A 26,319-nucleotide genomic window follows, 5' to 3' on the forward strand; every position below is an offset into this window, starting at 1 on the left:
TATCGCTTTATTGCTGTTCGTGCGAAACATCTAGCGACGAAACGCCGCTGGAAGTACCTTTTGAATTTCCGTCTTTGTATTCCGTCTCGGAGTCGATAGAGTCATCATCCACGTGTAAGCGCTCGGCGACGTCTTTTACGAACGTCTCCAGATCGAAACACGAATGTTCGTTTTCGATGTCGTTGCTGTCGTTTTTGTCGTTTTGATGGTAGCGATTCTCTCGTTCGACGACGTTGTCCTCTTTGTTCTCGTCGTCGTCGTCGTCGGTTGAGTCCGTATTTTCGTCGTTGGTATTGTCGCTCCCGCTTTTGCTGCTACTACTGTGAACAGCAGTAGTAGTAGTACTCGGAGACCCCGACAACGACGACGAAGAAGAAGAAGAAGAAGTCCCACATCCAAGCAAAAGTACGTTCTTCTCTTCTTCGTACTCCAAAAACAAACCGAGTGCCTCGGCGTTCTCCACGAAAGGTTCACTCCTCTCCAACTCCTTCTTGAACGCTCGAAACTCAAACAACCGTTCCCGTTGCTCCTCGGTCAATTCGCGATCAAACGGGATTCCGTTCTCGTCCAAGTTAATCCCCAAAGCGATGCGTTCCTCTAATCGTCTTAATCTTCGTTTCGTCGAGCTTTGTCCGCCGCCGATTCTTCGAAAAGATGGCGAGAGTCCGAACGCCGCTTCATAATCTACATACGGAGAACCATAATACGGAATATTCATTCCTCCATACGACGAGATTTGCGAAGACGAGCACGTCGATGAAGACGAACGAGAAGACGCCGAAATCAAAGGAACCATCGACCACGCGCCGCCGTCTTCTCCGCTCGAAGCTCCTTCATCCCGGTGGTGTCGAAACCCAGCACTGCCGACGCCCCCGCCGAGGCCTCGAGTAGCGTCGCCGCGGAACGACGACGACGGAGAAAAGTGCCGATAAAACTTCGCTCCCCCTCTTCCTCCTCCTCCTCGTCCTTCTCTCGGTTTCGGAATTCTCCCTCGTCCTCCTCCTCCACCACCGCGTCGGTACCAATAATACGAGTTTTCCTCCCGTTGTCGTTGTTGTTGTTGTTGTTGCCCTCGTCTTCGAAAACCTCCGTGGTCGTCCGTCGGTATCGTCGTCCCCATCGAGCGTACCTTCCTCAAAAAACCATCCACATCGTCGTTTCTTCCTCCACACGGCTCGGCGCACACGATTAACCCGAATCGCGCGTACCAGAAATATCGCAGAAACGTTTGCGACGGAAAGTGAAACTGCTTCGCGGTGACTCTTTTCCGGCGTAAAAGCGTTTGGGTCGAAAAGAAGTTGTTGTTTTCGTCGTCAAAGTTTTCGTTTCCGTTTAAGTCGTATTCGTCCGAGAATAATGGTCCTGTTTGGAAAAACGAGTGCGGAAAATGCATGGACGCTCGGTGGAACGCGAAGAAAGGAGATGGAAACGTCGCGTCGCGGTCATTCGTCGTCGTTTTCGTCGTCGGAAACATACACGTTTTTCGTGTTCGTCAAAAGTCTGTCGTTTTTCGAAAATACGACAAAACATTTTTTAACAAGTATTTAGGGTCTGTAACCCTAAGGCTTGTGACCCTCTCTTTTGCTCCCCTTTTCACCGCAAATTTCATCGTCAAATCTCCACGCCTTTCCGGCAAAGCACACCCGCGTAAAGCGCAAGAATAATGCTCGCGACAACAACGAGACGAACCTTTGCACTCGGTGGACTCCGACGGGTGCGTGAAATTTTGTCTCTTTTCTCTTTCTTCTTCTCGTCGTTGTGTTTTTATTGCCCTTGGAAAACGATCACACAAAGGAAGTCCCCGGGGAATAGAATTTTCGGATCCCTTTGTGGTTTCTTTTTCTCTCTCCGTTAGGAAAGAGAGCGAGAGAGAGTTTAGAGCGCTTCGTCGTCGTTCGCAGTTCACGATGTTTCTCTTTGATCTCTCTCTCTCTCTCTTCCCTACCTCCCACCCCGCTTAGAGCGGCGTCTGTTTTTCGTCGTACTCACCGAAATTTTCTTTCTCTCTTGGGGTAAATATATATATCCTTTTTCTATACAAAACAGGCGTCCGCCTCGGTTCAAGAACAACGAAGACTCTTTTCCGCGGACGCGGTCCAATCTACGGATGAATCCTCCTGGGACACCGCCATTGCCCAAGGCGCCACGGAGGAAACGAAAAGAGAGCTCGCCTCTTTGGCGAAAACCATGGCGGATATCAAAGACGCGGTGCAAAGAGACGCCGACCGCTCGACGAATGTGGATTTCGCGAAGTTCAAGCAACAGTTAACCAACAGCCCGGAAATCGTAGATTTGTTCCAAAAAGCGTACACGACGTTAAAATTGCCAAAGTACGAGTCCACGGAAGTTGAGGACGTGACCAAAGCGTTTAAAGTTTTGGAGGACGAGGCGAAGAAGCAAGCGGCGGAGAGCGCGAAGAGGATCCAGGAGTTGGAGAAGGAGTTGGTCCTTCTGAAGGAAGAGAGGGAGAGTTTGGAACGGGTGACCATGGATGAAATTTTCGAACGCGAGCCGGAGATGAGGGAGAAGTTTAACGAACAGATCAAGAAAGATGAATGGTTTTAATTTTTAGCTTTTCGATTAAAGGTGATCATCTTGCGAGAGCGCGTTTCTTCTCTGATGAGTTTTTTAACGAAGAGAGCGAGAGCGAGCGAGTATATATATACATACGTACGCAAAGAACACCGCTTAGCCTAGAGAAGTGTAATTGTATTCAAACAAAACAACAACGTAAAACGGTAAGAAATTACCACGCGCGCAGCACTCGCTGAGAGAGAGAAAGGGAAAATTCTCCTATTTTTAGCCCTCATAAAAACCCTTCACATCTATCACGCTGGTTTTGTCGTCAAAACGCACGCAGACCAACGGCGACGACATAAATAAAGACGACGATAACGACGATGCACTCGTCGTCGTCTCGAAAGGCTTTGGAGCAATGCGATGATTTCTCGACCGCAGGAGGAGGAGGAGGAAGCTCGGGAAAAGAGTCAAAAAATACGACCAAGAAGACAAAGAAGAAGACAAAGAAGAAGACCAAACAGCATCACGAGCACGCGCGAGGAAAAAGAATCTACCGCTTCTCCACGCTCGTTCCGAACACCATCCCGCACATGGTGATGAAATCGAGGAAAGATTGGCGCGAGATTCCGCTTTTTATGCAGCCGGAAAAAACGACTTTATTGAACACGATGGAGGAGGAGGAGGAAGAGGAGGAGGATCGTTGCGAGAGGACCGGAAGAGGCGCCGAGTCGGTGGTTACGACGACTTTGACGCCGAAAATTGATTTCTTTTACGCCGACGTTGGATGGATACATCAGAATATATCGTACTCGCGAGGTGGGGGGACGAGCGCGTTTACGGTGTGGCCAGCTGGAGGATTCGGATCGTCGACGCTCGCCGGAAAATTGAGCGCGCGAAAAGTGAACCACTTTGCGAACCACTCGGAGCTCACGCGAAAGGATTTGTTGGCGAAGAATTTACAGAGAGCCAGTCGAAGAGCAAAGAAAAACGGAGACTCTCGAGAGGCGGAAGCGTTTGAGAGGGTGAGTCCGAAAACGTACGCGTTGCCGGGAGATTTGGCGTTGTTTACGAGAGAGTTTGATGGGGCGACGACGGCGGCGGCGGCGATGGGGAGCGCGAGAAGAACGATAAGTGGAACCGCTAAGGAGAAGGACGGCGGCGATGATAACGATGAAAATGGAGATAAAAGCAACAACGTGTGGATTATGAAACCGATCGGGCAAAGTCAGGGAAGAGGGATTTTCTTCGTCTGGAAACGAGCGCAAATACGGCGATGGCAAAATCGAAGGAAGAAGCTCGACGAGGAGTTGAATGCGAATAACAACGTGAGCGGCTTTTCTACTGCCACGGGTTCGTGTTTGCAGTATCGGCAACAGAGCGAACATTGTTCTCCTTCCCATCAGAATCAACACGTTTTCCAACAACTACAACAACCACAAAACAACAACGCGACCATCAACATATGCAAAGAAAACTACGTCGCGCAAAAGTACATTCATAACCCACTCTTAATAGGTGGAAGGAAATTCGACATGCGTCTCTACGTGCTTGTTCTGTCGTTTTCGCCTCTCGTTGCGTACGTTTACCGCGAAGGCTTTGCCCGATTTTCCTCCAAGCGGTATGAGAGTAAAATCAAAAGTAACTCGACGGAGAACTATTTCGTGCACTTGACGAACCATAGCGTGCAAAAGAAAGGCGATAACTACAACGCGAGCGTGTGCGATTTGAAATGGCCTCTTCATAAACTTCGAAGACACATTCGAGCGACGTTTGACGCTCGCGCGGAAGAGACGTGTTTTAAAGAGATTGAACGCATGATTAAACTTTCGTGCGACGCGGTGAAATCGTCCATGATTCGCGACGAGCGATGTTTTGAGTTGTATGGGTATGACGTCATGCTCGACGAACATTTAAAACCGTGGCTGATCGAGGTGAACGCGAGTCCTTCAATGACTGCAGATTCAGTTTCAGATAAAGAGCTCAAGACGCGCGTATTTGAAGACGTTTTGAACTGCGTAGATTTTGAGAACAAGTTTACGACTGGTACAACGAAGGAACGAGAGGGTACGAACTGCAGCGAAAGAAGTAGTAATAACAACAGCGATAGATCGACATTCTCAAGAAAACCGACAAATCCATCGTCGTACACGTCGCGTCTCACGCGACTTCCTTCGCGAGTTGGAGGTTTCGACGCCATCGTCAACGAATCGAAAGAAAAAGAAAAAACGAGCGAGGAAAAAAAAACGCCAACAATTGGAACCGTCAACACCGATCGCGAGGATAATTTGAAAGAAATAGGCGTGTTATCGTCCTCGGACGACGAAGACGAAGACGAAGACGAAGGTGAAGACGAAGACAAAGAAAGTGTACAATGAGGAAACAGTCGCAATGATAGATATTTTTTTGTTCGAGTCGTCTTGAAAATGTACACGTTTTCACACGCTCTCTCTCTTTTCCTTCCCTCCTTCCTTTTTACCTCTCTCCCTCTCCCTTTCCTTCTCTTTCTCTCTCTTCGCAACATGTCTTTCCCGCAGCATCGCGTTAACGACTGCCTTGCGCCATCCTCTCAAACTGTTTGCTCGGCTCCATGTCCACCCCTTCCTTCAAGATCGGATTCCCGTTCTCGTCCAAAGGCCACGGGTTCCCGTCCACATCCACCGGCACCTCCAACTTTTGCAAAGTCGGCGTCGACCACGGATACTTCTTCACCATCCCATACTCGATCGGTCGATCAAAATTCACGTTAAATCTCGCTTGAAACTTCCTCTGCGCCTCTTTAAACTCCGGCGTCGAGAACGACAATCTCGGATCTTCGTACTTTCGAGATTTTTCCAACTGTTCCGTGTGTCGTCGCATCTCTTCCAGAAGATCCGTCTGTTGCTTGTTGTTCGGGTCGACTCTTTTTTCAAACTCTTCCAACTTGGCGCGGTCTTCGTCCGCTTGTTGCTGGCCTCCGGTCCATGAAGTGTTCATCGTTGTTTGATATCTGCGTGTGTGTGTGTGTGTGTGTGTGTGTGTGTTCTTATGCGCGTTCGTGTGTCGATGTTGTTCGGAGTTTTACGAGAATGGGAAAATAAAGCGATTTTAAGCGTTTTTCATTTATTAAGCTCGAGAGGCAAATTTTTGCCAGAAAGAGGTTTTAACGAACTTACCTAAGAACTCCATTAAAATGGCAGCCTCCACGCCCTCTTCTTCTTCGGAACAATACCACTAACGAAGAAGAAGAAGAAATGACGCTGTTCCTGGAAATATTCCTCGCGGCCTTTCGCGCGGTCGCCAAATTGTTCATAATGTGCGCGTTCGGCGCGTTCGCGCGGAGGAAAAACTTACTCGGGAAAGAGTTGACGAAAAACTTGTCCTCTCTGAATGGGACGATTTTTTTACCGTGTTTGTTGGTGACCTCGATCGGAGCGAGCGTGACGTTGGAAAAACTCAAGAAGTTGTGGCTTTTACCCGTGGCGGCGTGTTTTAACGTCGTTTGTGGGTACGTGTTTGGGAGAGTTCTCGTGTTTAGCAGCGGTGGCGGTAATAGGAATGCGGATAGGAGATGGATGACCAACAACGTCTGCGAGACGCCGGAACGGTTTCAGAGAGCGGCGTTGGCGAGTTGTACGTTCGGGAACGCGTTGGCACTGCCAGTCGTCGTCTCGGTGGCGATCGCGGAGACAGGCAAGGTTGGGAATTTAGTGTTTACCGAGGAGGATAAGGATAAGTGCGTGTTGTACATTGGCGTGTATTTGATAGCGTTGAGTCCGCTTATGTGGATAGTCGGTCCGAGCTTACACAAACCGCCGAAGACATTTTCATCGCATCAACAGAAGAAAGCGACGACGTCGAGAAAGGCAAAGGAGAGCGATGGGAATTTGCACCTCCAAAACGCGAGCAACGATTTAGAAGAGGAAACGATTGATAATTTCAACGAGGATTTTGACGAGTACGACGACGACGAAGATCTTCCGGAAGGAGACGTGGAGTTACAACGACTCACGCCGCCGTCCAGTCCGAAATCATCAAACGGTAGATTCAAAAGTAGTAACAACCAAGGGTTTGGCAAAGGAAGCGACGGAGGGAGCGAGTTGAACGACGAAAACAACAATGACAACGGTGTGACCACCATAGGAGCGACCACAACAACGACGACGACGACATCTCCACTACCCATTACCACGACCACGCTCAGAAGAAACCCATCATCGTTCGAGCGTCTCTCCACCACCATCTCCGAATCCTATCGCAAGTCCAAACAAGTCGTCAAAGGCTTCGTCAACGTCAACATGTGCGCCTCGATATCTGGTTTGATCTTGGGAATAATTCCATTCACTCGGCACTTATTCTTCGACACCGAAGGCGCTCTGTACTTTGTTTACAGAGCGCTTTACTCCATGGGTCAAGCTGCCGTTCCTCAAGTCCTCGTCATCATCGGCGCAACTTTAGCGAATGGCCCCGACCACTCCTTCGCGCCGAAACGAACCGCCGTCGGCGTCCTCTCCGTTCGATTCCTCCTCCTCCCTCTCGTCCACGTCGGCGTCTATTTCCTCTTCAAAAAGCTCAACAGCTCCGCTTTACCGTCTACGAGTGGCACCGACCACACCTTCTGGCTCATCTTCCTCATCGAAGGATGCACGCCAACCGCGAGTAATATGGTCTTGCAAACCATGATGTACTCCAAAGAACCGGAAAAAGCCGCCGCCGGGGTCGCCAGTTTACTGTTTTGGCAATATTTGAGCGCTCCGTTTTTGTTGACTGGGTTCATATGCCTGTTCTTGAGCATAATTTAGATAGATAGATATATAGCGCGTGTTGTAAGTCATACTAGTACGTAGACATCTGAGCGTCCCCGTGACATTTTCGCGAGTTCGCATCTTCAGAACTTTTTCATCCTATTTCGAAGGAAAAAAACACCACAAAAAGCAAAGGAGAGCGATATGTACCACCACGCGCGACGGAAAGCATTTACGTCGATGTTTTCGGCATCTTCGCGTGCGTCTGAACACGCGGCAGACTTTTTAAAGCGAAACGTGGGGAGTTTTTCCTTCGCGTCGCCATCTTCGTCTGCCTCGTCGTTAAGAACCAATTCGGGGAAATCTTTGTCGCACGGATATCGTCGTCGTCATCAGCAACACCAACGGGAAGCGGCGTCAAATGCGCGTCGACAGCATCAGAGAGCTTTCACGCACTCTTCTTCCTCGCAACAGCAACAACGATTTGGCGGAGGAGGAGGAGGAGGAGGAAGAAGAGGAGCCGCTGCCGCTGCTGCCAAAAGCAAATCAATATCGGACAAAAACCAAAACATGCTCTATTACCTGTTAGCGGTGACCTCATTCACGGTTGGCGCGTCGTACGCGTCGGTCCCACTGTACCGAGCGTTTTGCCGCGCGACTGGATTTGGAGGCACCACGCAACGAAAATCGATCGAAGATAAAATGGAAGAGAGAGACCAAATGGACAAATCTATATTAGAAAAGGCGAAGAAACGTTCGATTGAAATCACGTTCAACGCGGACGTGGCGGAAGGTTTACCGTGGAAGTTTACGCCGACGCAGAAGAAGGTGACGGTGACGCCTGGGGAGACGGTGTTGGCGTTTTATACCGCGGAGAACACGAGTTCGAGCGCTATCACTGGCGTGGCGACGTATAACGTGCAACCAGGCAAAGCCGGGCAGTATTTCAACAAAATCCAGTGTTTCTGCTTCGAAGAGCAACGTTTACGAGCGAAGGAAAAAGTGGACATGCCGGTGTTTTTTTACTTAGATCCAGAATTCGCAAGCGATCGAGGGATGGAAGACGTGAACAGCTTAGTCCTGAGTTACACATTTTTCCAGAGCGAAGATTTCGACGGCGACGAGTACGACGAAAGCAGCGAAGATTACGGAAGAGATGGAGGAGGAGGATCAGGAGTGAAACTCCACGGCCACGGCCCTTTAGTAGCGACAAACGACGGTAAGAAACTCGTAAACATTAGTAGCAGTCAGTAGTAAAGCAAATCATCGCGCGAAAACGAAGCAGAGATTTAAGCGCGTTCATCATAGCGTTCATGTATTTGTATTCATCACAACACGTCATCAGAGTAAAAGTAAAGCGCATACCGCCGCCAAAGTGCTCAGATTTTATCGCGCTCTGCATCTCTCGTAAAAGGAGAGAAAATTCAAAAATCATTCCCCAAAGCAAACGCGCTTCAAACACGCACACACACAAACACAAGAACAGTTTTGACGACGCCGATATTGGCGATGGGAGGCAACAACAAGCGCGTGAAAGTCTCTCCTATCTCCTTTGACACCGATGGTGGTGAGAAGCACGTTTCTTCTTTAACTTCTCTCTCGTATCTCAAATCGCTCCAAAATCTCATCCGATGCGACGGGTGCCAAAACGCGATGTGTCTCGACGACGAGAGGAATCCACCACCAATCACGCTTCATTGCGGGCACACGATCTGTCGCGATTGCGGGATGAAAGCGACTGAACCGAGGAAAGGGTTTTACGAGGCGTTCTGTCCGGCACAAAGTGGGTGTTCGGAGCAAGTTTTCGCGAGAGATTTTACAGATGCAGTCGTGGGAAACATAAAAATGGTGGAAATAGCGCATCGGGCTCGAGAGCTGGAAACGAAGATGCTGAAGGAGAAACGAAGGAGAGATGATGCTTTTTGCGCAGGAGAGGACGCGAAAAGGAAACTGGGGGAGAAGGACGAAAATAACAAAAAGGGTATTGAAAACACCGCGATGATGGTGGCGAGGGCGGTGCCGACACGGAAGTTGACGGAGGCGTTCGAGTCCGCGTTGTTGCGGACGGCGTGCGAAAGCGCGATGGAGATTATGGGCGATCCGGATGTGCCACCGGGACTGGCGTCGTTTGTCGATGGTAGCAGGGAGAAAGAGGGAGAGAAGTTTGCAAAGTTGGAGGCGCGAAGGAAGGTGATTATGGCGTCGGCGAGCGAACGCGAGAAAGCGGAGGCGATGGAGGAGTTGTCGAGAACGATTGAGGAGTTAAAGGAGAAAAGGGCGAAGATACGACGCGCGCGCGAAATGCTGGAAGAAAGGGAGAGAGCAGAGAAGGAGGAAAAAGGACCGTCGTCGTCTCAGGAAGACTTGGCGGTGCTGCGAGAAAAGGTGACGAGAGAGATTGACGCCATGAACACGAATCAATTGCGCGCGAGGTACGTTCACATGCACGGCAAGCAGCCGGTAAAAGGGACGACGAAGAGCGATTATCGGAAAATATTTGAAAACGTCGACCCGAGCGTGTGGTTAGCAGCGACGGAATATATAGAAGCGAGCAGGAATAATCGATCGCAACCAAGTCAGGATCATCAATTGCAACAAGAAGGCGTTCTCCTTGTTCGTGATTCGCTAGGGGTTGGCGAGGAAGACGTTACGATGAGAAAAGGGGCTATGGGAACGGCAAAGGCGACGACGACGGCGACGAAAGAACTCTTCCACAACCCGTTTTCTCGCTTGCGTTCTTCGACTAGGATTAACAATAAACGACGCGCGTCTGCGAGTTTCGATATTCCGGAAGTTTTCGCGTTGACGAACACGTCGAGCGAAACAGAGCAATCGGTGAAAGATGCCGCGTACGATGAAATATTAAATCAGATCATGCGGTGCGGAAGGCACGCGGTTGTCGTTAAAGACGACGATCAACCGCTAGATGACAACGTTACCCATTGTATCGTGACGAGTGGCGCGACTATCCATTCAAACGATGACGACGGAAAGACGAAGAACGGGGCAAGAAAGAAGTACGTCATTAAGAAACGCTCCGTGCGGTATTTGGAATCCTTAGCGAGAGGTATTTGGATTGTATCGAGCGAATGGCTCGACTCGCGCAAAGATTTGAAAAAGTACGCCAACGAAGAGGAATTTGAGATTCACGACGCTGCCGGTACTTGGGAGGACATGGGAACCAATGGGCTACTCGATGTGAGGATTTTTAACAGCGCTTCTTTGCATCGAAAGAATAAAGAAAATTTTTCCGGGTTGTTCGAATCTTCGGAGTCGGATTCGTTGATGCTGACGAGAAGAGCGCGCACGACGAAAGAGATTGCGGCGGCGAAAAGTAGTGGGATCTTTAATGGCCTCAAGATAGTCGTAGACGTGCCGGATTTTTTCTTCGCATCATCGAAGAAGACAGAATGGTCCATCTGTAAGAGCGATTGCGAGCGAATATTAGAAAGCGCGGGCGCCGAAGTGCTTCGGGAACGAGACTATGTCGTGCTTGACTCGTATTTTGGAGAGAACGAAACGGATTCTCCAGTTCCGGATAGCGAAGACGACGAACAAGACGAACAAAATATAAAACAGCAGCAACAACAACAAAGGAGCAAAGGAGAATGGAAATTTAAGGAGGAGGCGTGCGCCTCGGTCGACTTCGTTTTGCTCGACGGCGACGCGCAACCTGAATTACAACGTATCCAAAGAGTGAAACAGACGTTTCCGAGCGCAAAAGTCGTCGATTGGCACTGGTTTGTCCACTCTTTAGTGAAAGGGTACACGTTAGAAACGGAGGACACGTACGAAATGCCTCTCGGCGTGCACTACCCTCGACAAAATTTTCGATTGTGAATAAACGCGTCTCTCTTTCGACCAGCGCACGCGACGTCTCGGAAACGACGTCGTTGCGGCGCGCGTCAAATATATAATAATAGTGCTTCTTTTTAATTCACATGTACAACAAAAAACAACTGTCGATGATTTTTCCAAAGCGAAGAGGGCAGCGGTGTGCCTCCCGACACTCTTATTAATCTTCTTTCTTTTATTCTCAATTACGCGGCAATCTTCAACGTCACCTGTTCTTCCTTTCCGTCCTCGATTTCCGAAGAAGAAGAAGTAGGATACGTGCATATCCCCAAACCTTGTATAGGTTGACACTCCGCACGTTTCGGGCACCCGCCGTTCGTCCCGGGTTCCGGTCGGCAAATCAACGCGCACTGCGACGGCGTCGGTGAACTCGGCACTTGCAAAACGCACTGCCCTTTCGCCGAAGCGCCTTTGTACGCATCCGCCGGGCAGGGCATATTCGACCCACATTTCGGGGAGCAAAAACTGTGTGTTTTGTGTGAGAGGAAGAGTATATGAGAGAGCATTTTATTAGTCATGAATACGAAAGGTCATATTAGCAATCCCAACGAGAAAGAGAAGGAAAAACGCGATTTGATACTCGAAACGCTCTCGAATCTCTCTAAAATCTCACCTGCCCGCGATTCCTTGTATTTGCACCTTCATCTCGTTCGGCAAGCACGAACCCGTGCTCGGGTTCCCGTACGGTTTCGTGTGTATCTTTGAAACCTCCTTTTCCTCCTCGTCCTTTGCGTCGTGTAAAAATGCCTCCACGGCGGTCAACCACTCCGGAGACTGCGCGTTGAGCGCGACGGAGAGGACGGTTTTTTCTTCCAAAACATCATCGGCGAGCGAGAAAGAGAAGCACGAGGAGAGAACGAAGAAGACGAAGAAGAAAAAGAACGCCGAAACGGTGGATGATGATGATGGTTTTATTCTCGTCATCGTCTCACTTTTCTCTTGTCTTTTCTTTGAAGCGACGAATAAAAAATGGAATAAAAAATGGCAAAAAGAGTTTAAAAGCGGGAAATAATAACGTTCGTTTGATTCGTTCGGAATGTAATGCAAATGACTATTAATGAGCTAATGAAAGTTACGCATGTGCGTTTTCAAATTACTAGATTGACTAAAACGCTTCTCGCACTCATCGCACTCGTACGGTTTCTCGTGAGTGTGAATACGCATGTGAGTTTGCAAATCACCAGATCGACGAAAACGCTTCTCGCACACATCACACTCGTACGGTTTCTCGTTCGTGTGAATGCGCATGTGCGATTTCAAACTACTAGATTGAGTAAAACGCTTCTCGCACACATCACATTCGTACGGTTTCTCTTTCGTGTGCGTACGCATGTGGGTTTTCAAATCACCAGATTGAGTAAAACGCTTCTCGCACACATCACATTCGTACGGTTTCTCGTTCGTGTGAATACGCATGTGTCTGGCCAACTTGGATGGAGTAACAAAAACCTTCTCGCAAACATCGCACTCGTGCCCTCTCTTCCTCTTCACTCCTTTAGCAATACAAGCCGTTTCCTCTTCTCGCATCTGATGATTTTGCTCCACAACATCATCGTCACACGGCACGCACATGAGCATCCTCCGCAATCGCTCCACGTCGTCGTCGTCGTCTCCCTCTTCTTCTCTGTCACCACCCTTCCTCACAACGACCACCGTTTTCACGTTTTCCGCTCGTTTCGGATGTTTATTCTTTCGTCTGCTGCTTCCCGTCATTGATTTCAACGAATACTATAATACTACTGCGCAAAAACAACAAGAGAGTAAAGTAAAAGTGTGTGAGATTCTGGCGAAATCCCTACCTTGTGGTGATTGAAACATCAAACTGGTGATCGAAACACACGTTTTTCGAAAAAATTTGGCAAAATTCTACCACCACGGTGCACCTCGAGTGCCCGAGAGAGGCTATTCGTTCCCACGAGAGACCGATGGAACCCCTACTTGAGCACCAAAAACAAACAAAAATGGCAAATCCCCTATGTAGAGCGATGCTGGATAATGTGTACGCATTCCCTCTCGTAAAACTCCCTCACAGTGAGTGCATCACAGAGACGATAGAATACACACGCGACGACCACAAACGGGAACGGGATGATATTGATGAGACGAACGAACGCGTGCTCTTCTTTTTCTCTCTTCGGTCTTCTTCCAAACAACACACCTTTGCGTTGTTGTGTACGTCGTCGTCAACAGAATCATAAAAATCATCATCGGACGACGACGACGATAAAGATGAGTATGATGACGACGGAACAAGACGCGTTCGAAGACGCGATGAAACGGTTCGGGATTCGAAGTCAAATTCGATTGATGACGGTGGGAGAAAAAGATGAAGATGAGATGAGATACGGCTTGTTCGCGAACGGAAATGTTGGTTGGACGGAGCCTGGAGTGTTGTTAGAGGTCCCTTTAGACGTGTGCATAGTCGCGCCCATAGGCGATGATGATGATAATGGAGGTGTTATTGCGACGAATAAAACGGCGTTTGATATCGTCAAAGTGTTCGAGAAAAGAAACGCGTACTTACCTACGTTTACGAAGAAGCTGGTGCAAGCGAAAACGAGCGAACGACGCGAGATGGGGTTGGCGTTGTGGTTGCTCTGGGCGATACGCGCGGAAACGAAAGGGAATGACGTGTGGCGAGAGTACGGTCAAAATTGGTTACCGAAAGATGCGCACGAGTTACCTTCGATGTTATTGGCGAGAGAGGAGGAAGAGTTGAGCGTGTGCGCTTCGTTCGATCCGCAGTTGATCGAGGACGCGATGCAATTGAAGAAGAAGATAAAAGAGATGTTTGTGAAATTTGAAATTCAGTTCAAGAGCGAAGAGGAAATTGGCGTACGCGACGGCGTGAACGTCGAGGATTTGTATTACGCGTTTTCGTTGATTCGGTCTCGGGCGATTGCCGCTAAAGTTGGAGAAACGCCCGAGTCGCGAGTAGATAACACCGACGTCGCGGTGTTGGCGCCGTGCGTTGACATGGCCAATCACGCGGCGTCGAAGGACGTGAACGCGCTGAAAAAAATAGGCGCGAGCGACGGAGGAGGTATGAAGGGATCGTTGTTTAGGTTAGTGAACGGCGGTACCGTGGACGGCGGCGGTGGTAGCGTCGTATTGGAAACTCGACGAGCGGTGAAGAAAGACGAAGAGATTACGATTAGCTATGGCCCGCGCTTGGACAACAAAGAGTTGATGCGCGCGTATGGGTTTTGTTTAGAAGCGAATAAATTTGATAGATTAGAAATAGGGCAGCAGCGTAGTAATGAAACAACGTGGGCGTTAAACGCGACGAAGATGCGTTCTATGTGCGAAGAAATGGAGATTGTTTATCGAGGCGTGGACGAAAAGACGTTGAATTACGTGGACGCGATTGTTCGTAGCGTTTCGTTGGACGAGAGCGATTTTCGCGACGATGACGCGAGCGCGGCGACAACGACGACAGAAGAAAACGTAGTAAACAACAACGCAAAAGAGTTAGAAAACGCGTTCAAAATCCACGCATTGTGGAGCGTGCGATTAAACGCAATCTTAGAGACGCTCTCCGAAACAGATTTAGAGGACGAGATGGCGTCGCTCATCGAAACCGCGGAAGAACGCAATAGAAAAAAGCAAAACGACGGGGCGACCGCGTTCTTACCGGCTGTCTTGAGATACAAACAAAATCACATTCGGTTCCTCGCGAAAGGATGCGAAGTCCTCCAGTCCTACATCGACTGGCTCGACGACGAAGAAGAAGAAGAAGAAGAAATATAGTTACGCGCAAAAAGCTATTGTATGAATACGCACGCTAAATCAACTACGCCTTCGCCTCCTTCTTCTTCTTCCCGACTAACCTTTCCATGCATTTCTCCGCGTTCTTCCTCAGTGAATTTACTTTCTCCCTTTGTTCCACTGTTTTCGCCTTCATCTTCAAAACGTCTTCTTTTTGCGATTTTCGCTTCTCTTGCCACTCCGCTCGTTCTTTCTCCAATCTCGCGTATTCGCTCACCTGTTTCTGCCTATTCTCTTTCGCGTCTTTCTCTTTCCGTTGCCACTTGGCGAGTGCTTCTTTCGCTTCGTCCAATTCTTTTTCCGATGCGAGTAAAGATTCTCTCGCTCGAGCGACTTCGGAGGATTTCTGCGCGTTTTCTCGCTCCGTGTCGCGGAGTGTCTTCGCGCGCGTTTCCAAACCGGTTTCCAATCGAGACAAAAGCGACTGCTCTTTCGCTAATAAACGTTCGGCGAAGTACACGTCGGAGAGTTGCGGACCGAAATAAAACGAAGTCGCACCAGCACTCGCAACACCCGCACTCGCGAGGAGAGAATAGGCGACTCTTTGCGACGACATTCGTCCTCCGTACTCCTCAACCGCCGAGGCAAAAGCAGAGTTTGTTTTGTAGATAAATCGTTGTTTCTATGGGAAAGAAAGAGATATTTTTGTTGTCGAGCGCGAGCGCGATGTCCGAGGACTCTTCTTCCGTTCTTCTGCTGCTGCTCGTCCTATTAAAACGCTACGCGCTCTCTGTTACTGTATTTGTTGTTGTATTTGGTCTCTCTCTCTCTCTTTCTCTCTCTGAAGCTCTCTCTCTCCGTTTGATGTTGTTGTCTCTCTCGCTAAAATTTTCTCTCTATTTTTGCTATTAATCTAAACTCCTTAATCTCTCCTCCTGCTCTCCTCGAAAACGCTCTCGTTCACGTCGTAGAGCGTTTTCATCGGCACCCCGCATTCGAACAGCCTCGTCTCTAAATCGTCCTTCTCCGTTTCGTTTAAAACGTTGATGATTCGGACGCGATTGAAATCTTCCAAACTGGCGCCTCCCGTCGCGCTTCTCGCGCACTCGAAATATTCGTCGTCGTCGGTAAACGGAAAGTTGAAGACGACCGCGTTCGCTTGTAACGGCGGTTCGGACGCGTAGAGTTTATCTACTGGAGGAGAAGATTCTGGCGGCAACTGCGGCGTAATCTTTCTCTTCCTTTTCTTCTCGTCGTCGTCGTCATCCTTCTTCTCCTCCTCCTCGTTTGAGGAAGAGGACTTTTTCATCGACGACGAAGATACTAAACAACACGGCAAGCAACTCTTCGTCGTCGCCAACAGATTTCCGATGTTATCCTTTCGAAACATCTCCGGCGTCCATCCGTCTCGCGCCATCTCCTCTTTGAACTCATCGAACGGTCTGCGTTAAAAAGGCGTTTCGCGAAAGAAAGACGACGCGGGTCAGCGAGAGCGAAAGAGAGAAAGAGAGAAAGAGAGAAAGAGAGAAAGAGAGAAGCGCACGCGACGAGCGACAAAAAACGTCGAAAGAGAAGACACATAATCAATGCATCACGACGACGACTCTGACGTATCATCGATATCAAAAGCGTTCTGCTCTATACATTAACGTAAACGTACGAGTTGAAAATCTTCATCTGTATCTGTCGTAAACATTCCGGTTGGTCTTCGTGCGCGTATATGCACGACGGGAACCCGCCGGGGAGCAAACCACTTCTCCCTTCCAACTGTTCGCGAGAGTGGACGACGAGCAAGAGTTTTAACCCGTCCGTTTGAGTCGCCAGTTTCGCCAGATTCATCATCGTTTGCTGTGATGTTCAATGAGAGCAGCGCAGAGCGCAGAGCGCAGAGTGAAGAGAGTGAAGAGAGAGAGAGAGAGAGAGAGCGTGAGGGAGAGAGCACAAAAGAGAGAGAGAAAGAAAGAAAGAGAGAGAGAGCATCCAAAGGTACCTTCTTTTCGTTGTCTTGGACGCACAAGACGCAGTGTTCGGTCGGTTTTGGTTCCCAAACGACAGCCATGATGTTGTATTTCAATTCCCCTAAGTGGGTGTTCGAGAGTGTGGAGAGGAACAGTTTCCTTTACGAGATTTTTTATAGATACGCGGTGCGTAGGAGTTTAATGTTTATACTAGTACACCACATCGCTAACTGCTAATCATCGTTAATATCGTGTTGTTGTTGCTGCTCTTATCAAAAGTCCTCGTACTCGTAAGTCATAATCGCTTTTTGAGGCTCGATCGTCACCCTCCGCTCTGGAGGAAAATAAACTCCGGATACTCCGTGCTTAAAGTCGTCAACGTCGGAATGGTCATATTCGCGATGCACTTCCTATTCTCCTTCACCATCCTATAAAACTCCTCGTACGATATGCTCCCATCTTTCTCGATGTCCACCTGTTCGAACGTGCTATCCAACACTCTCTCGATGGCCTCTTCGTCGAGATTTAAAAATATCGACCGTTTCATCACCGCCGAGACTAACTCTTTCAACTCCTCTCTCGTAATCACGCCGTTCCCGTTCACGTCGTATAAATGGAACGCAAATTTCGCCTTCTCGTTCGTATTCATTCTAGGATGAAACACGTTCAACGTTCTCACGAACTCGTCGAAGAATATGTACCCTTCCTGGTTCGAGTCAAACTTCTCGAACAGCCGTCTCTCGAACATAAACTTCCCCTGTTGTCCTTTCTTCTGATTCATTAAACACTCCTCCCGTTTCTTCTTCCCGAACAACGCTTCGATAAACTCGCTCTCGTCGATCACGTCGTCTTCTTTCGCGACAGAATCGAATAAGGTTTTCAAAACGACCACGTCGTTTTCCGAGAAGTACGTGTTCTTCGCCAGTTTCGAGTGGACGGTTTCGTGGAAACTTTTCGCCTTCTTTTGAGAATTGGACAGATTGGAATTCGATGTTGTTGGTGATTCTTCTTCTTCTCCAGACGCTTTCCAAAGCGTGTTCGAACCGTTATTGTTCAGTTCTTCCTCGCGAGAGGCGACGCAACCCATTTGATGGTAGTATTTCTCTTCTTCTTCTCACGGTATGTGTGTGTATATATATCGCGTTTATTATCTGTAACAGAGCGCTTTTGTGGGTCCAATTCCAAAACAAAATGTCTAGGGTTGTATAAACCCTAAATGGTTTTGTAGGGATCTTCTCTCTCTTTAACCGCTTTTTGCTCGTCAGAGCGAGTGTCCGTTTATGCATAAGAAACACGCGAGAGAGGGAGAATGTCTTGACGAGATGGAGGACGATACGCACAGCAACAACAACGACTTTTCATCTGGTGGTGGTAAAACACCACTCGAAGAAGAAGAAGTTTCCGTGCGAGACTTGCTCTCGATGAAACATTCCAATTCCTTTAATCCCTTCACGGCGGGGAAAACAAAGACGCAAAATCAGATTTTACCGAAGCACATGCTCCCGTACTCGGAACCGATCGAAGTCTCGCACTTCTCGAAAACGAAAAGCGGGGAGACGTTTTTCGACAGCAGGAACTTAAAACGAACGAGAGATCCACAATTGCCGTTCGATTTGAACGAAGGGTTTGCGAATTTTCGAGACCGAGACCGGTTGGATAAATATCCTGCTCCCTTGTTGCCTCTGTTTGAAAGCTTGGAAAGGAGCGGGAAGGCGAGTTTGTTGTTAGACGTGGACGTGCTGTCGTGGAGAGGCAACATGAGCAAGCTTTTGTGCGCACCGTGGGAAAGCCGGGAAGGGTTCCGATTGGAGTGCGAGTTAGTGAGAAGGAAGTTTGATCGTCCCGATGACGACGATGGAAAAGATGAGGAGGACGACGAGGACGACGGCGACGAGGACAAAGAAGAAGACATCGGAGGAAGCGCAAATAAGAAATTGAAGAGGACGAGTAGTACGAACACGAACAATAGCACGAATGACGCGACGACGAATTCATCCGGTGGTGGAGGTGGTTCTCCCGGTGATACCGTTACCACTGACGCGGCGGGAGGAGGCGAAGGAGAAGGAGGCATCCAAGACGAAGCCATCAGGAATATTAGTAATAACAGCAACGCAAAAAGCAAACGACCGGCGACGTTGGTGCTCAACGTCCTCGAGGCAGAGCATAAACTCGAAGAGGCGCGAGAAATGTTGAAGAATAAAAAAGATCCCGCAGGAAAACAAACCAAAAGCGAGAAAGACTTAGCTTGGCACGAACGAATGAGCTACTGGGGATTCGCCTTCGAGGAGTTCGTGACGTCGGAAAAACCGCACGCGAACGCGGTGAATTGTCGCGAATCGTTTTGTACGGTAACGAAATCTAAACTTGGCGAGAACACAAAATTGCTGTTAGGCGGCGAAGTTGATTGTTGGAACGGTATCGCCGAGGGCCTTTCCGGATACGTCGAATTGAAAACGAGCAGAAAGATTGACACGAAGAAACAAAGAGCGAATTTTGAAAAGTTCAAGCTGTTGAAATGGTGGGCGCAATCGTTTACGGTTGGGGTGAGACAAATCTTAGTTGGCTTTCGAGACGACGACGGGATGGTGCAAAAGATGCAAAATTTAGAAACGATGAAGCTACCGAGTTACGCATTAGCGGCGGATAAAAAGAACGCGTGGCGACCAGAGGTGGCTTTAACGTTCGCGGAGAAAGTGTTGACGTTTATTCGAGAGACGATGGAGAAGTACCCGGAAAACAGTCGAGCGTTGGTGGAGTTTATACCAGCACGGACAAAAGGCGAATCGAAATTTAAAATCACCGTTGTCGAGGACATTCCCGATTTCTTACCGAAACTCGCGCGAGAGATGTTGCAAATGAGCGCGAGAGATCTCCTCTCTCGAGACGAAGAGAAAAGGAAAAAAATCCTCGCGAGTCAAGCGCCGCCGACGATTTCTTTCAGCGGACAAGAGTCTGAAAACTCCGCGGGCGGGTCTATCGACCAATCACACCATCACGCGTCGCGACCGCGCGACAGCTCGTCCCCGGATTTTGCCGCGGAGATTGCGAAATCTGGTAGCGGCGGAAGCGGAGGGTCGCATCGGTTCAAAAACGCTTCGCAACTCGCGCTCAACAGAAAACGACCGATGGTCTCTAGAGACCGACGCGAAAAGCTCAAACGCGAACGCGAAAAAGCGCGCGCGCTAAACAACGCGCGAGAAAACCAGCTCGGATGGATTGGAGGCAGCGCGGGCGCTCCCGGCGGTCTCGCCGGAGTCGGCGATTTCGCCAACGCTAACATTCGAAGATCGTACGCTTTCGGCGCGACGAGCTATCTCGAAGAGCTCGGCAAGAACGCCTTATATTACGCCACAGGAGGAGGGGGGATACTACCAGGAACATCGGGAGAACAACAGCAGCAACATCAACAACAGTTACATCATCAGCAACAACAATCCAACGAGAATCTCACCGCGAGCGGCCAACACGTCGGCATCGGCATCGACCCGTCCGCTCTCTTGAAAAGACTCCTCAAAAGCAACGGCAGCATCAAAAACGATGAAAACGACGACGACGACGATGGTGTCTCGAAAAACGATCATCAGGTATAGCGTAGGACGATAAAACGACCGCGTAGAAAAGCAAATGTAATAGAAATGAAGTGTAGCGCTTAGTAGTACGCTCAAATCCTCAAATCCTCGCATGTGTGACTTTCCCTCATTTTTAGACGCAAGAAAACACACAAAAGCAATCACTCTAGATCTCCGTCGTTTGTGCGCGTAACCTCTGAAACTCTGAACTCGACGAAAATGCCAGAGGAAGAATCGAAACAAGAGCTCGATATCGATCACCTGCAAGATCTGGTCGCGCAGCAAGGCGATACCGTCCGCGCGTTGAAAGCTGATGAAAGTCCCAATCAGGCAGCCATTTCCCAAGCGATTGAAACGTTGAAGCAACTCAAAATCGATTTGAACGCGGAAATCACCAGAAGAAAAGCCTCCGGGGACTCGATGATCAAGTCCAAGGAAGATTTCCGCGTGAAAGTGGCAAACTCCTTAGAGTCGAGACTGTTTTATATTCCGAGTTTTAAAATTTACGGCGGCGTGGGTGGATTGTACGATTACGGGCCACCCGGGTGCGCGGTGAAGGCGAACGTGCAAAAGATTTGGCGACAGCACTTTGTGATCGAAGAGTCGATGTTGGAAGTGGAGTGTCCTTCGGTGACGTTAGGGACGGTGTTGAAAGCGAGCGGGCACGTCGATCGATTCACGGATTTGATGGTGAAAGACGCGAAAACGGAGGAGTGTTTCCGCGCGGACCATTTGTTGGGCGATCGATTGGAGGAGTTGATCGCGGATCCAGCGACGAGGAAGGATGAAAAAGCGGAGTTTGAGATGTTGTACGCGAGATTGGACGAGTTGAAGGAAGAGGAGATGAAAATGGCGTTGAAGAGGTGCGGGTGCGTCAGTCCAGAGACGAAGAACGAGTTGAGCGATCCGTACCCGTTTAACTTGATGTTTCCGACGACGATTGGGCCGAGTGGGAACATTCAAGGGTTTTTGAGGCCAGAAACCGCGCAAGGGATGTTTGTGAACTTTAGGGAGTTGTTGTATTTCAACGGAGGGAAGTTGCCGTTCGCGTGCGCGCAGATTGGGCAGTCGTTTAGGAACGAAATCGCCCCGAGAGCTGGGTTGTTGCGCGTGAGAGAGTTTACGCAAGCGGAAATCGAACACTTTTGCCATCCCACGAAGAAGGACCATCCGAGATTTAACGAGGTCGCCCAGGTGGAGTTGAACTTGTTCAGTCAAGAAGCGCAGTTGCAAGCCGGGAAGAAGGAACCGTTTCGTATGAAAACGGGCGAGGCTGTTGAGAAGGGCATCATCGCGAACGAGACGTTGGCGTATTTCGTAGCGAGAACGCATTTGTTTTTGAAAGAGTTAGGCGTAGACATGCAACGCGTTCGATTTCGTCAACACTTGAGACACGAAATGGCGCATTACGCGCAAGACTGCTGGGACGCGGAGATTGAGTGCTCGTACGGATGGATCGAGTGCGTCGGTTTGGCGGATCGATCGGCGTTTGATTTAGATGCCCACTCGAAAGCGAGTAAAGTAGATTTGCAAGCGTACGAGTTATTCGACGAACCAGTCGAAGAAGTCATTTTCGAGGTGAAAATGAACAAACAAATATTAGGGAAATCGTTTAAAAAAGACCAAAAGTTTGTCATCGACGCGTTGACGTCGTTGGACGAAGCAGCCGCGGCGAAGATTGAGAAAGATTTCGAAGACAAGGGCGAAACCGACTTGGAAAACGTTCAAGGCATAGACGGTGGGAAAGCGACGATTACGAAGGACATGGTGATTGAAATGAAGAAGAAGACGAAAAAAGTGAGCGGGAGAAATTTTACGCCGTCCGTCATTGAACCTTCGTTTGGTATCGGAAGAATTATGTATTGCCTCTTTGAACACGCGTTTTACGTTCGCGAAGGCGACGACGAAAACAAAGCCGTTTTCAAACTTCCCCCGCAAGTCGCTCCGATCAAATGCACCATCTTCCCTCTCGTGAACAACGCGGAAATGAACGCCGCGTCTCACGATATTTACAAATCGTTGACCAAACTCGCGGTTTCCGTAAAATTAGACACCACCGCCATCTCCATCGGCAAACGATACTGCCGAACGGATGAACTCGGCGTCCCGTTCGCCATCACCATCGACCACAGAACCATCGGACACACGTCCACTCCAAAAGACGGAACCGTAACCGTACGCGAGAGAGACTCGTGCGAACAAGTTCGCATTAAAGTCGACGACGTTGCGAAATTCATCGCGGATTTGAGTTCGGGTGAGGTTGAATGGAGCCGAGCGACAGCGTCGCTCGAGAAAGTATTAAACACGGCGGAGTAGGCCCAACCATCCGAGGAATACATACAACGATAGAAAAGCAGTAAGACAGACACTCACACACACACACAGAAAGAAAGAGAGAGAGAGAGAATGAGATATTATGTTATTATTATTACTACACGCAGGATGTGATATTTGTGTACTACGAGAGGTTATCTCTCAGTCAAAAGTCTGTCCTTTTGCCTCAAAATTCGCCCACGTCGACACAATAAAACGCGCTTTTTATTACTTTTGCAAAGAGACGACGTTGTTCGGAAGCAGCGCTCGAAAAAGGTAGAGAGAAGGACGTGTTTAAAGCGTTTAAAGCGATGTCGTCGTCTCTGTCGTATTTCTTTCCCAGTCAGGGGAGCAGCGCGCTGCCGAAGAGGATGACGACGACGACGGGGAGAAAGACGTCGACGGATAATAGAAGTAATCCAACAGTGAAGCGAACGATGCGAACGAGGAGTACTACGACGACTAAAGCGGCGATACGAGAACCAGAGGTGACCTCCTCGTCCTCGTCGTCCTCTCGAGTGGATTCGAACGGGTTTACGAGCAGCAGCGGGAGTAGCGCGAGTGTGAACTCCTTGCGGTCGAGCGATGCGAGGATTAAGAGGAATACCAAGAAGAACTCGACGACGTCGCCGAGAGGAGGCGAAGAGGAAGATGAAGACAAAGAAGGCCCCGCGACGACTACGTCGTCGTCGGAAAAGAAGAACGAGAACAAAACGACGACGAAATCGTCGTCTTTAGAGAAACTGTTAATTCCAGAGTACAAGACGGAATCCGCCGGGTGCGGCGACGGCATCGTAGCAATCACGGCGATGCAAACAGCAGCTTTAAAACGATCGCAATCGCCGTTACCGTACGATCCAATCCGAACGAGTCGAGAGTATAAGAAATCTCCCGGAAAAGTGGCGTTTCGCGCGATGGAGATTGCGACGTCGATTGGGACTTGGTTGACGTTGGTCGCCGCGGACGTGGCGAGCGATTCGGTGGAGAAGAACGCCGGGGTGAGAGCGGTACAGTTGAGAGAAAAGTTGACGAAGTTAGGGCCTGCGTTCGTAAAGGTTGGTCAGGCACTGTCGACGAGACCGGATTTGCTACCAGGTCGGTATTTGGAGGAGTTGTCGAGTTTGCAAGACGCGTTGCCGACGTTTTCGGATAAAGAGGCGTTTGCGCTCGTGGAAAAAGAGTTGGGGAGGAAGATGAAGGATACGTTTAAAACGATAACGCCTCAACCGATCGCGGCGGCATCGTTAGGGCAAGTGTATAAAGCGACGACGTTGGATACGAACAAAACGGTCGCTTTGAAAGTGCAGCGTCCGTCTATTTACGAAGGTTTGGAGCTCGACTTTCATCTCATTCGCATGTTCGGCGCGGTGGTGGACGCAAACGTGGAGAGTTTGAACACCTCTATCGTTTCTTTAGTCGACGAATTTGCTGAGCGCGTATTCATGGAGTTGAATTACGTGCAAGAAGGCATCAACGCGGAACGGTTTGCGCGTTTATACGGTGATCATCCCGACGTAGTCGTCCCGACCATCGATTGGGAGCGAACGTCGGCGAGAGTTTTGACGATGGAATTTATCGAAGGCACGAAACTTTCCGAGCGCGAAAAGTTAAAAGAGAAAGGTTTAGACGTGTTGAGTTTAGTGGACATCGGTATTCAGTGTTCATTGAGGCAATTGTTGGAGTTTGGGTACTTCCACGCCGATCCTCATCCGGGTAATTTATTAGCCACGAAGGAAGGGAAACTCGCGTTTCTCGATTTTGGGATGATGTCTGAAACGCCCGAAACCGCTAGATATGCCATCATCGACCACGTCGTGCACTTGGTGAACAGAGACTACGAAGCTATGGCGACGGATTATTACAAGTTGGAGTTTTTGGACGAAAGCGTGGACGTGAAACCAATCGTTCCGGCGTTGGCGAATTTCTTCGACGACGTGTTGGAAGCCTCGGTGGAAGAGTTGAACTTCAAAACCATCACAGACGGGTTGGGCGGGGTTCTGTACGCGTACCCGTTCAACGTTCCGGGATATTACGCGTTAATTTTACGAAGTCTAACCGTGTTGGAAGGATTAGCGCTGAGCACGGATCCGAAATTCAAAGTGTTGGCGAAAGCGTACCCGTACGTCGCGAGACGTTTGTTGACCGACCCTCGACCAGAGTTGAGAGAAAGTTTCAAAGAGTTGATGTTTAAAGACGACGTGTTTCGATGGAACCGTTTAGAAAACTTACTCAGGGAAGGCTCGAAAAACAGCGATTTTAACGCCGAGGACGTGTTGCCGCCTTTGCTCAATCTCGCCTTGGAGAATGATAACGGCAAGAACACGCTGCGTCCGTTGATTGAAAAAGAAACGATCAAAGTTATCGAAGCTTTGCTGTTGACCTCGGCGAACGATATCGCAAAAGATCCAAACTTGAAACCGTTAGTTGACGCCTTACCGGCGCAAATCAGAAGCCTACCTCCAATCACAATCGGCGGCTCAACGGCTCAAAAGAAAGATTTGGAACGAACGAGAGAGAGCGTGAGCAGATGCTTCCAGCTCTACGCCAACGCTTCTTCGTCGTCGTCCTTATCATCATCATCATCTTCAACTGGTAGTGATGGTGGCGAACAACCCATTTCCAACGGCGAACTCGACTTACAAAAAGCGCAAAAACAACTGTCCGTGTTGACGAACGCGTTGCGCCAGCCGTTGGCGCAAGATTTCGTGCGAGCGGTCATCGGCGGCGTCGCGGAAAGAATCACCGCTCGGTTCATCAATTCGCTGTTGCGGAGTAGTAGCGGAACTACTGGGGCGGCGGCGACTGCCGATGCTGCCGCCGGCCCGCGATGATAGAAAAATGTCCATCACTTATATTTTAAAGAAAAGCACCGCTGCAAGCAACTTAAATGGAAATCTTCACACTTTTTGCCTCTTCCGCAATGCCTCCTCCGACTTCTTCGTCGTCCAAAAAGACTAAACTCGCATCGCTCATCTCCGCCATCAAATCCTCCGACCGAGCAAAGGCGAAAAATTTGAGCGACGACATCACGTTCGACATTAACAGCAGCGTGGAATGCGAGAGCGACGGGGAGGAGGATTTCCCGTTGCAAGTCGCTTTAGGTAATGTCTGTTGTTATTCTTATTCTTAGCATCACACGCACGCAAATGCAAAACGACGCGGAGTTATCATCGCGAGACGCACTTTTCTAAAAGCTCTCACTACGAGTATGGCAGAAGAAGAGAACTCTTCTCTCTTATTCGCTTTTTATTAACAAACTCCAAATCCTTTCTCTTTCTCTTGGCGAACAACAACAACAACAGACGAACATTTTACGAAACAAACGGAGGATTCATTCGCGTGCTTCTCGACGATATGCTCGCACGACCACTTGAATCCGGATAAAGACTTTTGGGGCGATGGAAAGACGGCTTTACAAAGAGCGGCGGAGCGATGTGACGCGTACGCGTCCTTCGCGCTGTTGGAGCGGAAAGCGAGCGTCGAGGCGACGAATCGAAGGGACGGGAATAAGACGGCGATCGATTACGCGAGAGGAATGAAGGTTACATCCAAAGAGGAGAAGGAGAATAAGAATAGAGTGATACGACTGTTGGAGAGCGAGAGAGATGGCACGGATGCTGGGCTGGAGAGGTTTTTGAAACGTCTGGAGGAGGTTCGATTGCCCAACGAGGATGC

The 26,319-nt window shown here is 49.3% G+C and overlaps 17 protein-coding genes across 17 annotated transcripts; 10 read left to right on the forward strand and 7 right to left on the reverse strand.

Moving 5' to 3' along the window:
- Positions 1-7: 7 nt before the first annotated feature.
- Positions 8-1,393, reverse strand: Bathy04g02640 (unknown protein; the record flags this gene model as incomplete). The annotated part of the gene is made up of 1 exon (XM_007513378.1): positions 8-1,393. One exon carries the CDS (start codon positions 1,391-1,393, stop codon positions 8-10), a length of 1,386 nt encoding a protein of 461 aa, XP_007513440.1.
- A 794-nt stretch (positions 1,394-2,187) lies between these two features.
- Bathy04g02650 (predicted protein) lies at positions 2,188-2,565 on the forward strand (the record flags this gene model as incomplete). The annotated part of the gene is made up of 1 exon (XM_007513505.1): positions 2,188-2,565. The coding sequence occupies one exon, from the start codon at positions 2,188-2,190 to the stop codon at positions 2,563-2,565; it is 378 nt and encodes a 125-aa protein (XP_007513567.1).
- Positions 2,566-2,900: 335 nt separating this feature from the next.
- On the forward strand, positions 2,901-4,895 carry Bathy04g02660 (predicted protein; the record flags this gene model as incomplete). The annotated part of the gene is made up of 1 exon (XM_007513385.1): positions 2,901-4,895. The coding sequence occupies one exon, from the start codon at positions 2,901-2,903 to the stop codon at positions 4,893-4,895; it is 1,995 nt and encodes a 664-aa protein (XP_007513447.1).
- Positions 4,896-5,061: 166 nt separating this feature from the next.
- Positions 5,062-5,493, reverse strand: Bathy04g02670 (predicted protein; the record flags this gene model as incomplete). The annotated part of the gene is made up of 1 exon (XM_007513410.1): positions 5,062-5,493. The coding sequence occupies one exon, from the start codon at positions 5,491-5,493 to the stop codon at positions 5,062-5,064; it is 432 nt and encodes a 143-aa protein (XP_007513472.1).
- A 257-nt stretch (positions 5,494-5,750) lies between these two features.
- On the forward strand, positions 5,751-7,298 carry Bathy04g02680 (auxin efflux carrier family; the record flags this gene model as incomplete). Its single annotated transcript, XM_007513337.1, has 1 exon — positions 5,751-7,298. The coding sequence occupies one exon, from the start codon at positions 5,751-5,753 to the stop codon at positions 7,296-7,298; it is 1,548 nt and encodes a 515-aa protein (XP_007513399.1).
- A 147-nt stretch (positions 7,299-7,445) lies between these two features.
- Bathy04g02690 (predicted protein) lies at positions 7,446-8,495 on the forward strand (the record flags this gene model as incomplete). The annotated part of the gene is made up of 1 exon (XM_007513324.1): positions 7,446-8,495. The coding sequence occupies one exon, from the start codon at positions 7,446-7,448 to the stop codon at positions 8,493-8,495; it is 1,050 nt and encodes a 349-aa protein (XP_007513386.1).
- Positions 8,496-8,750: 255 nt separating this feature from the next.
- Positions 8,751-11,081, forward strand: Bathy04g02700 (unknown protein; the record flags this gene model as incomplete). Its single annotated transcript, XM_007513815.1, has 1 exon — positions 8,751-11,081. The coding sequence occupies one exon, from the start codon at positions 8,751-8,753 to the stop codon at positions 11,079-11,081; it is 2,331 nt and encodes a 776-aa protein (XP_007513877.1).
- A 200-nt stretch (positions 11,082-11,281) lies between these two features.
- Bathy04g02710 (predicted protein) lies at positions 11,282-11,614 on the reverse strand (the record flags this gene model as incomplete). The annotated part of the gene is made up of 1 exon (XM_007513745.1): positions 11,282-11,614. One exon carries the CDS (start codon positions 11,612-11,614, stop codon positions 11,282-11,284), a length of 333 nt encoding a protein of 110 aa, XP_007513807.1.
- A 91-nt stretch (positions 11,615-11,705) lies between these two features.
- Positions 11,706-12,020, reverse strand: Bathy04g02720 (unknown protein; the record flags this gene model as incomplete). Its single annotated transcript, XM_007513652.1, has 1 exon — positions 11,706-12,020. The coding sequence occupies one exon, from the start codon at positions 12,018-12,020 to the stop codon at positions 11,706-11,708; it is 315 nt and encodes a 104-aa protein (XP_007513714.1).
- A 138-nt stretch (positions 12,021-12,158) lies between these two features.
- On the reverse strand, positions 12,159-12,809 carry Bathy04g02730 (the record flags this gene model as incomplete). The annotated part of the gene is made up of 1 exon (XM_007513623.1): positions 12,159-12,809. One exon carries the CDS (start codon positions 12,807-12,809, stop codon positions 12,159-12,161), a length of 651 nt encoding a protein of 216 aa, XP_007513685.1.
- A 516-nt stretch (positions 12,810-13,325) lies between these two features.
- Bathy04g02740 (predicted protein) lies at positions 13,326-14,846 on the forward strand (the record flags this gene model as incomplete). Its single annotated transcript, XM_007513549.1, has 1 exon — positions 13,326-14,846. The coding sequence occupies one exon, from the start codon at positions 13,326-13,328 to the stop codon at positions 14,844-14,846; it is 1,521 nt and encodes a 506-aa protein (XP_007513611.1).
- Positions 14,847-15,726: 880 nt separating this feature from the next.
- Positions 15,727-16,221, reverse strand: Bathy04g02750 (unknown protein; the record flags this gene model as incomplete). Its single annotated transcript, XM_007513451.1, has 1 exon — positions 15,727-16,221. One exon carries the CDS (start codon positions 16,219-16,221, stop codon positions 15,727-15,729), a length of 495 nt encoding a protein of 164 aa, XP_007513513.1.
- An 863-nt stretch (positions 16,222-17,084) lies between these two features.
- On the reverse strand, positions 17,085-17,849 carry Bathy04g02760 (predicted protein; the record flags this gene model as incomplete). The annotated part of the gene is made up of 1 exon (XM_007513584.1): positions 17,085-17,849. The coding sequence occupies one exon, from the start codon at positions 17,847-17,849 to the stop codon at positions 17,085-17,087; it is 765 nt and encodes a 254-aa protein (XP_007513646.1).
- A 235-nt stretch (positions 17,850-18,084) lies between these two features.
- Bathy04g02770 (predicted protein) lies at positions 18,085-20,352 on the forward strand (the record flags this gene model as incomplete). Its single annotated transcript, XM_007513587.1, has 1 exon — positions 18,085-20,352. One exon carries the CDS (start codon positions 18,085-18,087, stop codon positions 20,350-20,352), a length of 2,268 nt encoding a protein of 755 aa, XP_007513649.1.
- A 198-nt stretch (positions 20,353-20,550) lies between these two features.
- Bathy04g02780 (glycyl-tRNA synthetase) lies at positions 20,551-22,647 on the forward strand (the record flags this gene model as incomplete). Its single annotated transcript, XM_007513390.1, has 1 exon — positions 20,551-22,647. One exon carries the CDS (start codon positions 20,551-20,553, stop codon positions 22,645-22,647), a length of 2,097 nt encoding a protein of 698 aa, XP_007513452.1.
- Positions 22,648-22,955: 308 nt separating this feature from the next.
- Positions 22,956-25,475, forward strand: Bathy04g02790 (predicted protein; the record flags this gene model as incomplete). Its single annotated transcript, XM_007513585.1, has 1 exon — positions 22,956-25,475. The coding sequence occupies one exon, from the start codon at positions 22,956-22,958 to the stop codon at positions 25,473-25,475; it is 2,520 nt and encodes an 839-aa protein (XP_007513647.1).
- Positions 25,476-25,564: 89 nt separating this feature from the next.
- On the forward strand, positions 25,565-25,774 carry Bathy04g02795 (unknown protein; the record flags this gene model as incomplete). Its single annotated transcript, XM_007513655.1, has 1 exon — positions 25,565-25,774. The coding sequence occupies one exon, from the start codon at positions 25,565-25,567 to the stop codon at positions 25,772-25,774; it is 210 nt and encodes a 69-aa protein (XP_007513717.1).
- Positions 25,775-26,319: the final 545 nt, after the last annotated feature.

This window comes from Bathycoccus prasinos (genome assembly GCF_002220235.1).
Source record: "Bathycoccus prasinos genomic : Chromosome_4".
NCBI classification, from domain to species: Eukaryota; Viridiplantae; Chlorophyta; class Mamiellophyceae; order Mamiellales; family Bathycoccaceae; genus Bathycoccus; species Bathycoccus prasinos.